This window comes from Lycium barbarum, chromosome 8 (genome assembly GCF_019175385.1).
Source record: "Lycium barbarum isolate Lr01 chromosome 8, ASM1917538v2, whole genome shotgun sequence".
NCBI lineage: Eukaryota > Viridiplantae > Streptophyta > Magnoliopsida > Solanales > Solanaceae > Lycium > Lycium barbarum.
Window position 1 is genome coordinate 127,974,248 of NC_083344.1, and position 12,965 is coordinate 127,987,212.

Below are 12,965 nucleotides of genomic sequence, written 5' to 3' on the forward strand. Positions count from 1 at the left end.
TTTTCAACCCTAAAATGACGATTCAACCGTTTACGTATCCTTGATGTATTGAGCCTACATTATTGTACGCAGAAAAAAATATCAGGTTCTATATAAAATATTGACGTTTCGGAGTCTTGAGACACGACTAATCATTGGTCAAAGTATGGAAAAAAACACTAAGTGTTTCAAAAAATAAAGTTGGCCAATTTTTTTATTTTTTTTGCTACTGGTTCCGATAAATATTATCTCAGATTGGTGGACAGCCCACAATTTACAATATATATATATATATATATATATATATATATATATATATATATATATATATATATATATATATATATATATATATATATATTGTATAACGTGGATCAATCCACGTTATACCTTTTAATCATTTTTTTAATTTTTCCATGATCATTCTCTGACAATGGAAAAAAAAAATTGGGGTATAACGTGGACTGCTCCACGTTATACCCGTTTTGGTCTATAAATTTTTGACTATCCCCTTTTAATTTATACCGTGTATTTTTATACCCTTTAGACTCCAGACTCATATTAACATACTCGAACTCTCTTCAATTCTCAACCCCTTAATTCCAAAGTGAACGCCATTTTACAATGATTATTGAGGATCAGTTTAAGTATTATCTATAAGGGAAATCAAAGCCAATTAATTTATTTGAACTTTGTATGTCCGAAGTCTACATTAACATTAAACAAAATGGAAGTTACACGGTCAATAACTAGTTAAAGAGGACTAGACAAAAACGAAATAATTGGATCTGACCACCAACTAAAGTTTTTTAAGTGAAACATATTTCTCTTGGTAATGTTTGTGGTGTAAAGAGGGTCGATCTTCAAGTTAAATCCACATGATTCAACCAAATGGAGTATAATTTATCAACTCCACAATAACGATTTGAAAGATCACTAAATCATCTATTAGAGGTGAAAATTAGGGCTCATAATAAAAAATTACAACAATTTAAGTCAAAGCTGGAAAGAATAACAAGACTAATACAAACAAAAAGTGAAAAATTGGAGGCAAAAAAATTCTCAAGCTTGATCATTTTGATTAGATTCTTCAGCAGATTTCAAGTAGAATCGATTGAGTCGGTGTTTGGCTTTTGTTACCTGCAACACGATTTTTAAATGTTCATAATAGATATTAGTATAATGTTAGTAAGTAATTATTATACACAGAAAAACTGCATATATTTAAAATTTTGATTGATCTGAATTTACCTCTCCATCCCAATCTGTTTTCCATGTCATGTAGCATAATGCAGCTGATTGAGTAACTATTCCACATATCATTCCAATCCATATACCCTGATAACAAAAAAGAAATCAAATAGATGATTTTGGATTAAATATACGAGTCTTTGGTATCCATTTGACACTATTCAGGTTCTTTTCATTCCAATACTAAATAATCTTGTCTATTAAAGCCAATTAGGAGTTCTTAAAGGCGCTCTAAATCTCTCACTTAACCTGAAAACAGACATAACATTTTCAGATAATATATTCCTACACGTCGCGTTAAATGAAATCTTATCTCCCAAACATATGCCAAGGCAACAAATATCCTAAGCAATTTAGAATCCAATAACTCAAAACGGCTAAAATTCCGAACCCATACACTTCCAAATCTTGAACCTGCCTCGGGTCTATAGAATCTTTGATATAAGTGAAAATTTTACCTTGACTTGAAGATGAGCCAAATATCCAAGCAAAGCTCCAATAGGTACTCCAATCAAATAGAAGCAACACAGATTTATGATTGCAACTGTGCTTTGTAAACCTGCTCCTACTGCCACACCTGATCACAATTTTTTTCCAAGTGTCAAAAAAAAAAAAAAGAAACACATAAAAGGATCATAGATAAACTGGAGCCTAAAGACTAACAATTCTAACAATTGTACATTCTCTATGACATTTTGAACATGTTCAGTAATTAGCATGATACATCCAACATCCCCTGAAAATTGACATTATATTTTGTTTAGACGCTTCAACTGAGGAAGTGTCTATTAGGAACACTTTATCATGTGTTCATATGCTCAATTGGAACAGGCTGTAGTTCGAGTGTCTAAATAAAATAAACTGACAATTTTAAGGGGTTCTTGATGTATTCCGCCTCAGTTGAACTTTTAACTTTTTCTTGACTTCTAGCTAGCTCGGATAACTTACCAGAGAGTACAGGATAAATGCTATTGAGCAAAATCGAGAAAGCAAGTAAAGTAGAAAGGTCAGCCACACTGTCAGCGACCGCCTTCTCCTCACTGAATAAGTATCCAAGCTTGCTGCCAAAGATCAAGCATAGAATCCAGAAGAACGCTCCAATTACAAGTGAAGTGCTCAGTAAGACTTTGATGGAGAATTTTGCAGCCTTAGCGTCTCCTTTCCCGACCTCATTAGCAATCCGGACACTGTACGAGCAAAACAACGTAAGGAACAAAAAAATCTAATTGGGAAACGGCTACAACAATAGATCGAACGAGATATCGACGATTCATAGGGAAAGAGTCGCATACCAAGCAGCTCCAAGGAAGCCTAGGCTTATCATAAACTCCCATCCATTGATATTGAGGCTGCAGAATTATTTTAACCGATCAGTATGTTCTTTATGCGGAAAACAAATTGAAGTTAAAGAAAAAAGCGAGAAAGAAAGAAAATCTCACCAAATAGAGAAGGCAGATATAGCGACCTCTGCATTCTTCATATATCCTGCCAGCAGGACTAGAACAGCATTGTACCATAGCTCTAAGCTGTGCAAACAACCAAAAACAAGAACCAATTAATGTTGGGATCGAAATAACAGGGCGTCATGCGGAAGCTAATAATTGCAAACTTTAAACGACGATAAATGAGACAACAAAAAAAAAAAATTACTAAAAGAGGCATACTCTCTGATATAATTTGGTCAATTGTCCTACATATGATAAAATTTATATAAAAGAAAATATAGAACTTGGAGAGAATAATCTCCCCCTAAACAAAACTCCTTTAACGACAGGCCAAAACTTGCTTCCAAGAAAGGGGTTATCCAAATATGAAAGATTTATATTTTTCTTTTGAAAAAAGTAAAAATCAATTAAGGTAAACTCCTTTGCCTTCCCTCAAGAAACTTAATATCCTAATATGGTAAGAAAATAAGGGCAACCCCTCCGATAGAAGTTAATTACAGATTATAAAATGAATTTGGTGGAGTCTCGTGAACATCAAGACTGCCTAATAATAAAATCACGGTTATCAAGTTTGCTCCCCAAGTTGAGAAGAAAACGGTTAAGGAAAAGGATTTACCAAACCATGACACCGGAGGATATTGAGAGCTTTACGACGGGTAGTATATCTTTAAGTGCTGCTAACGAGAATCCTTTCCATGTGTTAGGGCACCAACCTCCTAAGATGTACACAAACTCCCCAACGACTACGAACCACGAGGATATGCTCAATGCTATCATGGCACCAGGGACTCCATAGTTTAGCTTAATAACAAGTAGCCAAGACAACGGAATGTGGATCACAAATTGCGCTATTGATAGCCATGCAATAATCATGTTCTTCTGTTGTGCTTGAAGGAACATCTGGATCGTCAAGCTAAATACGAAGTTGTAGACAAAGGGAATGAACCAGTAGGAAACGTATCCGGCAGCATCCGCGATTGATCCATTCTCACCAAGCAGCTTAAAGATTGCAGTGGCAAAGATGAAAAACGGAAGCAAAATCGTCAATGTAATTAAATCAACAATCCATGATCTTTGCAAGTAGATTCCCATCATATGATATTGTCCTGCTCCATATGCTTGACCACAAAGTGTTTCTGTCGCGCTCGACATTCCAATCTGCCATAATAAATGCAAAATTCAAGAAAATGGGAAAAGTAAATACAATATAAAGATATAAACTAGCCTATGGCATGTCTGAATTCCTCTAAGTCAAAACACCAAATGTCATGTGGTTGTCGCTTAATCTTACATATGTTGACCTGCATTACACAAACATCTCACTTACTCTGTCTCTATTTTTGGGTCGTTTGGTTTACTGCACTAACAAAAATAATCTCAGCATAAGATTTTGCAGAAGTAATACCATGTTTGGTTGGCTGTACAAGAAAAACTAATTGTCGCATAATCTAATATTACGTTGGGTTTGACTTTATTGGACTCCGCACAGCTAATACTCATATAAGTTATGCAGAAATCTATGTATTATTTTATGCTAAATCGAATGTGAATAATAATACATGTATTAGTATAAATGACAAAGAGTTAATAGACAAAAAAACCTCAAATTAATCAACCCTGACATAACAAACCTCAAATTAATCAACCCTGACATAACAATCTCTATACTAATATTCACCATGTAACAATTCCTGCATTGTTATTCGCCACATGAAACCTGCATTACTAGTTGGTGAAGCGAAAGACTCCTATGTGTATGTTTGCATTTACTCAATGTAGTGCATAATCTCTTCATGCAACAACATGATACATGATGTACATGGTAGAATGGACAAACAACCATTGCTATTATCTAATTAATAGGAGCAAACTTACCAGTATACCATTGACGAATCGCACGGTGAGAGTTTGTACAAGTGCATATGCAGCAAGATCTAACTGACTAATGTGTCCGATGAAGGATTGTGTGACCACTATACTTCCAAATGAAGCTACTCTTGATAGTACTCCTGGTAATGCAACTCTCCATATCTTCTTAGATTCGTCATAAATCCTCCCTTTTAAGTCATCATCATATTTTTCTAATTGTGAATCAAGTAGCCTCTCTTCCACACCGTTATCCATGGCTCTGAAGGAAGTTAAGAAGAAAAGCTCAGATTTTTAGGTAATGTTACAAGAGGAAACTAGCATGGTTTCTTTTCTTATACAAATGTATGTTTTTTCTTTTTTGCTGTGAGCATATGTCGAAGGCATTTCAGAGTTGCATCATATTTACATTATAGTTGAGTGATAGAATATATATAGCTCTGAATGCAAATAGGAAAGTTTACAGAAAATTAGATTCAATGTGCTGTGTGCAACAGAACAATCTCAACCAAAGGCGCTCTTTCTAAGCAAGAAAGTTTGAAGAGAAGTGATCACATTCATTATTCTGAAACACCGTTTATTATATGAGAATAAAGCGACAATTACTAAAAGTAATACCATAGTATCTGAAAAAGATAAAGAGGATAATTATGATCAAACATAAAAATTGATTGTAAAAGATAACTAGGCCAGACAAGAAAGAAAGAAGAAAAGTTGACTTTTAGTCATATGGCAGTCCATACCAACAATTTTTCTATTAATAACTTGTTACAAAGTGAATTTTCAGATGTTAAATAGTTTACCTTTCAAATTAAAGGGGTTCTGCTTTTTGAAGTACACTTCTGTAAATTGGCAGAGTCCAATTATCATAAAGAGCAAGGCCGTAGAAGTAATGGTGTATATATTTCTGTTAACTCATTAAAAAAGAATGTACTACTCCCTGATTCCATCTTATTCCATTTTATATGAAACTCATATAGGCATAGAAATATCTTGCATCTTTAAACCACAAGTTCTACCCTCAAACATCATCTATAAATATTTGATTGTGAGCGAAAGTATTATTGTATATTAACTCCATATTGTTATAGAAAGCCATAAGCTTCAAATCCAGGATATGTTAATCATATATAAGTTTAAAATAAAACGAACGGAATATTAATTAAAATAAAACTGTCAGGGGCCATATAAAGTTGCAGAACAGCTGTAAGAGAGTGACTAAGAGCCCGTTTGGATTGGCTTATAAGTTGCTTATAAGCTGTTTTCAACTTTTTTGAGTGTTTGGCTGGCCAACTTAAAGTCATTTTGTGCTTAAAATAAACTCAAAAAAATAATTGGACTCATTTGACTTAGCTTATCTAAAGCATAAGCTGAAAACAGCTTATAAGCAAAAAAAAATAAGTTAGACTACCCCAATTTATTTTTTTAGCTTATAAGCTGTTTGCAGCTTATAGGCATAAATCCATCCAAACAGGCTCTAATATTTTGGTGACGAGCTCAATGAATACCAGAGCAACATTGCTCACCACTCATTAACAAGATAGTTTAAGAATGGAAAAGAAAAATGTAAAACTTGGTGTAGAGGAAGCCACGTGAGTCACACAGATGTCACGTGATGCCAACCATATATTAAGATTTGAGAGAGCCATAAAGACTTTATAGATGACAAACTGACATTAAAGATCCAATTGGATACCTATGACCCTACTACAATTATGATGAATCTCGTCTACTTTGAATTCTAAAATCATAAAGTTGCTCTTAGGTAGAATGTTTAATTTTGTACACATATATCATAAATGGTGTAGGAGCGTTTTCTATTAATGCTTGGACCACTCTCCATTCTGTTAATTTTTTATGGCACTGATGTCCTAGTTAATTTGAGCACATCTCAATTATTTCATAAAGCACCTGTTATTTTTTACCAGGATAATTATCAGATAACTTTGGTCTCCGTCCAACAATACTAAGGTAAATGGGAAGAAATAAACCAGTCCCTATTTTTTATTTTACTTTCATGAGACCTCATGATTCTCCTTCACTTCATTGACTAGTCACCTATGTTGCACGGACTCTTAAAAATATTGTCACGTCCACGGATTCTCAAAATACACTATTTTTGAGAACCCAACACACACCCATCAATATTATAAAAAATCCGAACAACATAACTAGTCCCTAGGCCATATCATTGAGTGCATTACTATTATTATAATTTTAATTATTGTTATTATTACTATTATACTTTAGATTTTTCTTGTAGAATCAGATCATTTATAAAGTATTAAATTTTTTAAGCATCAGTCTGTACCAAACAAAATTTATAAGTTCAAATATATTGACAATGTTAAAAAAGATAAACCGTCCACATCCAACGCCATAATATTAAGAATATGCTTACTCAACGGCGTCAACGCCCTTGTCCATCCCCGTTATACTTACCACTAGGACCACTTTTTTTTTTCTTTTCTTTTTGGAAGGATTTTATTTATTTATTACTCCCTCGGTCTCCATTTATGTGAAACCATTTGAATTTTGGGAGGTCAAATAATTTAATTTTTACCGTAAATTCGGCTATGAAATCTTTAAGTTTTTTGAAATAAAATTTACATACTTAAAAACTAGATAAATAGTACTATCAATCACAATAATCGACAATTCAAAATATTAAAAACATATATGAAAAAAATTACGGTTTAAGAAAGACTTGTTTGAATCTCAATTCAAAATGTTACACATAAAATGAAGCAGGAGATGGAGGTATTTCACATTTTTTTTCTTTTTTCTTTTTTCTTTTTTTTTCTTTTTTCTTACGTGTCATCAACCAGAGGAGGTATTTCACATTCATTAATAAAAATTTACAGAACCATCATCGCCGTGCTGTTTTATTTTTATTTCAAGAAAAACGATAGTAAGGAATGCTTGGATACGAGGGCTTAAAATAGACAGCTCCACGTATACAAACTATGTGTAGACAGTAGTCCCAAATAGTTAAACCAATGAAAATCTAATTACAAGAAAATACTTACACCCTGACCTAGAAAAAACTTCTTTTTCTTTACTCGTATTGATGACCACAAATTCCAAGATCAGACCCACCTAGTCTTAACAACTCAAAAGACTTTTCGCTTTATTTTTTTTAAAGAAAATCTCATTATATTGTTAATCACTAACCCTAAAATAAAACCAATCCCAGAAATAAAATAAAGATTTTGATGATTTTCCATTGAAACAAATCTGCTCACTTTAACTTTATAATCAAACAAAACGAAACACTATATGAAACAGTCTTTACGTAATAAAAAAATTGTCCATTCCCCAAAAACAGACAAAAAAGAACAAACCATATGACAAATAAATTTCTCATACATACATAATAGAAAAAGCAGATCGATTAAGGGAAAAAAAAAAGTGAAAGAAGGAGTAGCAGTTCCTTTAAAGAATGTTAAAAGGAACATGCTTCCAAAAGATTTGTTTCTTTTGAACAGCCAAGTATAATTTGGGTTAAAAAAGCTTAATTTTTTTTTTCAAATCACTTCCAGTAGCATAAATCTTCCATCCCAAGATTATTTCCTAAATTTCACAATCAAACAGATCAAAAATAAAATACTACTACCATTTAAGATATTCTTTAAGACTAAACTTTTCATTTCATATTGATTTTGCCAAAAATAGATCAAATAAGAGATTACAAAAAAAGTAAAAAGGAAATAAAGAGGCTGCAGATTTTTTTTTACTTTATGAAAGAAAAAGAGAAAAAGCACTTACATTTGTAGTGATGAATAGATACTATAATATGTGCTTTTGCTTCTTGCTAGGCTTAAAGTAATGCCACTTTTAATGGAGTATATATATCTACAAGCTTCTGTACTTCTTGCCGGAAACCTGTCGCCGCCGTGTATAGGGCGGAGCTACGTGGCTGAACCACCAGACTCCGAGCAAAGTAGGTTGCTGCCCAGATTTGTAGATATTGCAGCTTGCAGTTTACCAAGGGAAGTGTCCTATATAGTATGTATACATATTTTTATAGCGCTTTTACTTGAGGAAGACAGCTCTTTTCTTTCATTATTTTTAATTTATTTGAATATACTCAAATGTTTATTTAGGAAAGAAACTATTTCGTTCGTCCCAATTTACGTGACACGATAAAATTTTGAGAGTTAATGAAATTTTTCTTTGATCGAAGTTTTTTATATGCTTTTTAAATAGTTTAAGTTATTAATTATTGTGATTTTATAGTGCCACATAAAGTCAGAGGAAGTATTCACATTGATAGTTTGAATATACATACCATGTGTAATTAATGAGATAATTATTTACAAATCGATACTATTTGTTTTATAGTTAATCCATGACTGTATTTCTGCTTTATTTGAGCCCCTCTATCGGAAACAACTTTTTTACTTGTCAAGGTAAGAATAAGGTCTGCGTACACTTTAATCATACCAAAACCCCACTTGTAGCCTGTGAGATTACACTGAGTATGTTATTATTTGTAGTTAAATCCGTGAAATTTCGATTAAAAAGAAAAATTTGAAGTTAAATTTGGTTTTGTGAAGTATCTAATTGTGAAATAATGATTTTCAGTCACAAAATGCCAAACTTTTTTTTAAAAGTGAAATTATAGTTAACGTTCCAAATACGTCTTTCTATTTTTAACTTCAAATACTATTATTTTTAACTTTAACCAAATATTATGGTAACCGGCCAGTCACATACTATAAGATGTTATTTGATTGGATAAACTCACATTTATCTTTAATTTAGTATATTATATCAGTCGACGTTGTATGAACAGGAGCAGATGGTATTTTACTTACGAAACCAATGTTTAGCACGACATAAGTTCCTAAAAAAAAGAGGAAAACAGTTAAGAAGAAGAAAAATATGTACCAACTTAATTGAGACGAAAATTCAATATCCATTTTTTTCTAAGTAATGGAGCTTGTTTATGGAATGTTATATCATCACCCACATATTCTAAGGCTCCGTTTGGATATGGTTTGAAACCATAGTTTGAAACCTGGTTTCAAACCATGTTTGGACATACAATTTGGATATTTTAAGTTGTATTTTCTCTTATAAACATAAAAACCCCACAAATTGTGAAAACTATCAAAACATTCTCAATTCTTATACAATCTTACCAAATGAGCAAATAATAGTTTAGAACAAAATTAGTACACTACTAGAAGGCTTTTCTAAAAAATGCAACATCAATTAATCAAACTTTACTTCAATAAAATCGCAAATTTAACATGAATAGTAATGTAACTACTATTTAATATAATCTTTCCACATAAATTAAAAGTTGGTAGACATAAATAAAAGTCGGTGGAAGTTAATGAGATTGGTAAATGATTGATGGGAGTAATTGTTAAAAATATTTATCAACTTATGGGGTTTTTTTTACAAGATATTAACTTATGAGTTAAATTTTATATTTAAAAAAGTTGAAACCATGTTTTTTGAATGATTTGGGTTCAAACCATGGTTTCAAACTAAGTTTCAAATCACGACTGAAAATTGATGGCCAAACGCTGGTTTGATGATCAAACAATTTCCAGCGTTTGGTCATCAATTTTCAGTTGTGATTTGAAATCATGATTTGAACCCAAATCATGCAAAAAAACATGGTTTGGATTTGAAACCATAGTTTCAACTTTTTTAAATATAAAATTTGACCCATAAGTTAATATTTTGTAAAAAAACCCCATAAATTGATAAATATTTTTAACAATTACCCTCATCAATCATTTACCAATCTCATTAACTTCCACCAACCTTTAATTTATGTGGGAAGATTATATTAAATAGTAGTCATGTTAAATTTTCGATTTTATTGAAGTAAAGTTTGATTAATTGATTTTGCATTTTTTAGAAAAGTCTTCTAGTAGTGTACTAATTTTGTTATAAAATATGATTTGCTTATTTGGTAAGATTGTATAAGAATTGAGAATATTTTAATAATTTTCACAATTTATGAGATTTTTATGCCTATAAGAGAAAATACAATTTAAAATATTCAAATTGTATGTTCAATCATGATTTGAAAAACGGGGCCTAAATAAAATTGAGACGTGTACAAGACTTTGACCATTTGGTCTGTGAATGTGACACCTACTGAACTACTACAAACATATTTCTTTTCTGACAAAACAAATTAAAAAAAAATATATGATAATGTGAGTTCAACTTGATTCAGATTAACTTTTTCTTCTAATCATCAATTTTTTTTTTCTTGCATATTCCATATAAAAAAGTGATCATGTGAATATACGAATATTTATAGAATTAATTATCTGGAAAGTTTTCACAGATGTATAATATTATAAGTAAATAATAGTTACAAACTTTAGTATTATATATTTCTGTACAACGAATCATATATTCATATGTAGACTTTAATTTGTTTCTTCTTAGTCAAACAAATTTTTCAAACATAGGGTTCCAAAATGGAAAAAGAAAAACTTGTTTACTTTTATATATTCTATTTGACACTTAGATAAACTTAACTTGGCCTATGAACGTGCGAAATTATGAATCTACTGTAAGAAAGTTGTAATGTAACTTTTGAGACTTAAAAGACAATTTTCACCTGTTGGAGAATTTCCGAAACTGTTAATTTTAAGTACCCGCCTCGAGTTTACGTCTTGAAAACGTAATTGCTTTGACGTGAAACATTTACCCCTTATAGTGGGATCAAATTATTAATCCCAAAATAAGTTAACACCGAACGAAAAAACAGAAAAAACTAATTGCTAGGTCCAAGAATATTAATCTCCAAGTAAAGTCGTTACAAAGCATTTGATCCCACTTTATCACCTTGGCAGGAAGTATTTACCCCTAAAATAGATCTAATTATTAATCTCAAAACAAGTAGTGATCAAAAAATGGGAAAGAAAAAAAAAACTGCAAAGTCTTTTTAATATAATAAAACTTCACAGGCAATATAATCTTTTTATTCCTGACAAATTATAAATTAGTTACCAATTAGGACTAAGCAAAAAGATCTCACCTACTCTCTGGTCAATCAAAATATTTTTTCTTAATGATGAGTAGTATGAATTTTAATAACTTAAAATTCAGTTAATCAACCTATAATGAAGGCGACAAGCCTATGCCTGAAGCCAAAGTGTAATTAAATTAATATTTGTATAAACTAATTAAATTTCTTCAACTAGAGTCCAGGACATGGAACGTACTTCTTGACTGTTGCTGATTGTTTCTTCTTTGAAAGAATCAAGATTTGCGAATCTAATACGTACTTCAAATATTGGAGAAAATGACAAAAATAGCTGCTAATGTTTGCATCGTGGGTTCAAAATGATCCTTATAGGTATTTTTAAGTAGTTTTAATTATCTAAATTTTAAAAAGTGAGCACTTTTAATTTCCATCATATACTAAATAAATGTAGGCCGTTAGAGTTTTTAGGAACTGTAGGAAAAAAGTTAACCGGAAACATCTGAAAAATTACCTCAAATTTCATAAACCACAATACCAAAACTGCACCAGATAATTAAAAAAATAAGTACTCTACTCCCTACGATCGTAATAAGTGTACACTTATTTTATTTTATTTTGTTTGGTCCAAAATAAGTGTCCATTTACATAATCACGATGGAATAAGTTACTTTCTTCCAAATTTACTCATATTTAGACAAGTGAGTTTTTATGTAATAAAGAAAACTATATTAACTAAGTAGAATTTATGTAAGTGTAATCAAAATATCTATTTTTCTTTAGGAATCAGTATTTTATTAAGGGGTATACTAAAGGCTAAGTAAATACTTATTTTGAACCGGAGGAGTGAGTACGTAGCAGAAAATGCACCTCAAAAACTGGACCAAATTTCAGAAATAGACGAAAAATAATAGAAATCACAAAAAATACACCTCCAAATATAGGTTTCTATACGTAGCGTCGGGGAAGAATCCCATCCTAAGAGAGTATGATGTAAATAATTTATTGTGAGGCAAGCATCAATGACTGATTCTAAAGCTCGAACTTGAACCCGCATTAACAAAGATTCTCCCTATATATATTTCTTTCACAAGATTCACTCTATATTTTCTTGCACAAGATTCTCTCTATATTTTTCTTTTTTCATATCAGAGAATAAAAAAAGCTTTAAAAAAATGGAGTTAGGTAGGAATAGGTAGGTATAGATTTAGAGTTCCACTGAACAGACAGACGGCTTGCTGCTGCTAAACGTTTTTTTGAGATAAAGTAGAAAATTCAAGAAAGAAAGAATACATATAAGTGGACAAAGATATTGCCATAATCACGGCATTTGATTTGTCTGAAATAACTAAATTATTGGTGCAGTCACCTCACGTGGCTGCTTTCTGACTTCATTTTTTATTTCAATGGATTTCATCCATTTTTATATTCTCTTTATTCCCAGAATGTTTTTCATTGTC

At 31.4% G+C, this 12,965-nt stretch overlaps 1 protein-coding gene across 2 annotated transcripts; it reads right to left on the reverse strand.

Annotated features, from left to right (window-relative positions):
• Window positions 1-841: 841 nt before the first annotated feature.
• On the reverse strand, window positions 842-8,658 carry LOC132607299 (protein DETOXIFICATION 24). 2 transcript variants are annotated; one of them, XM_060321215.1, is made up of 9 exons: window positions 8,310-8,658; window positions 4,551-4,803; window positions 3,292-3,833; window positions 2,670-2,756; window positions 2,523-2,579; window positions 2,179-2,417; window positions 1,689-1,807; window positions 1,231-1,317; window positions 842-1,119 (listed from the first exon to the last, which is right to left on the reverse strand). In XM_060321215.1, exons 2-9 carry the CDS (start codon window positions 4,797-4,799, stop codon window positions 1,042-1,044), a joined length of 1,458 nt encoding a protein of 485 aa, XP_060177198.1. In that variant the 5' UTR covers window positions 4,800-4,803; window positions 8,310-8,658; the 3' UTR covers window positions 842-1,041. The 2 variants fall into 2 exon arrangements, with proteins under 2 accessions (XP_060177198.1, XP_060177199.1); XM_060321216.1 differs by lacking the exon at window positions 8,310-8,658 and adding an exon at window positions 5,345-5,497.
• Between the last annotated feature and the right edge of the window lie 4,307 nt (window positions 8,659-12,965).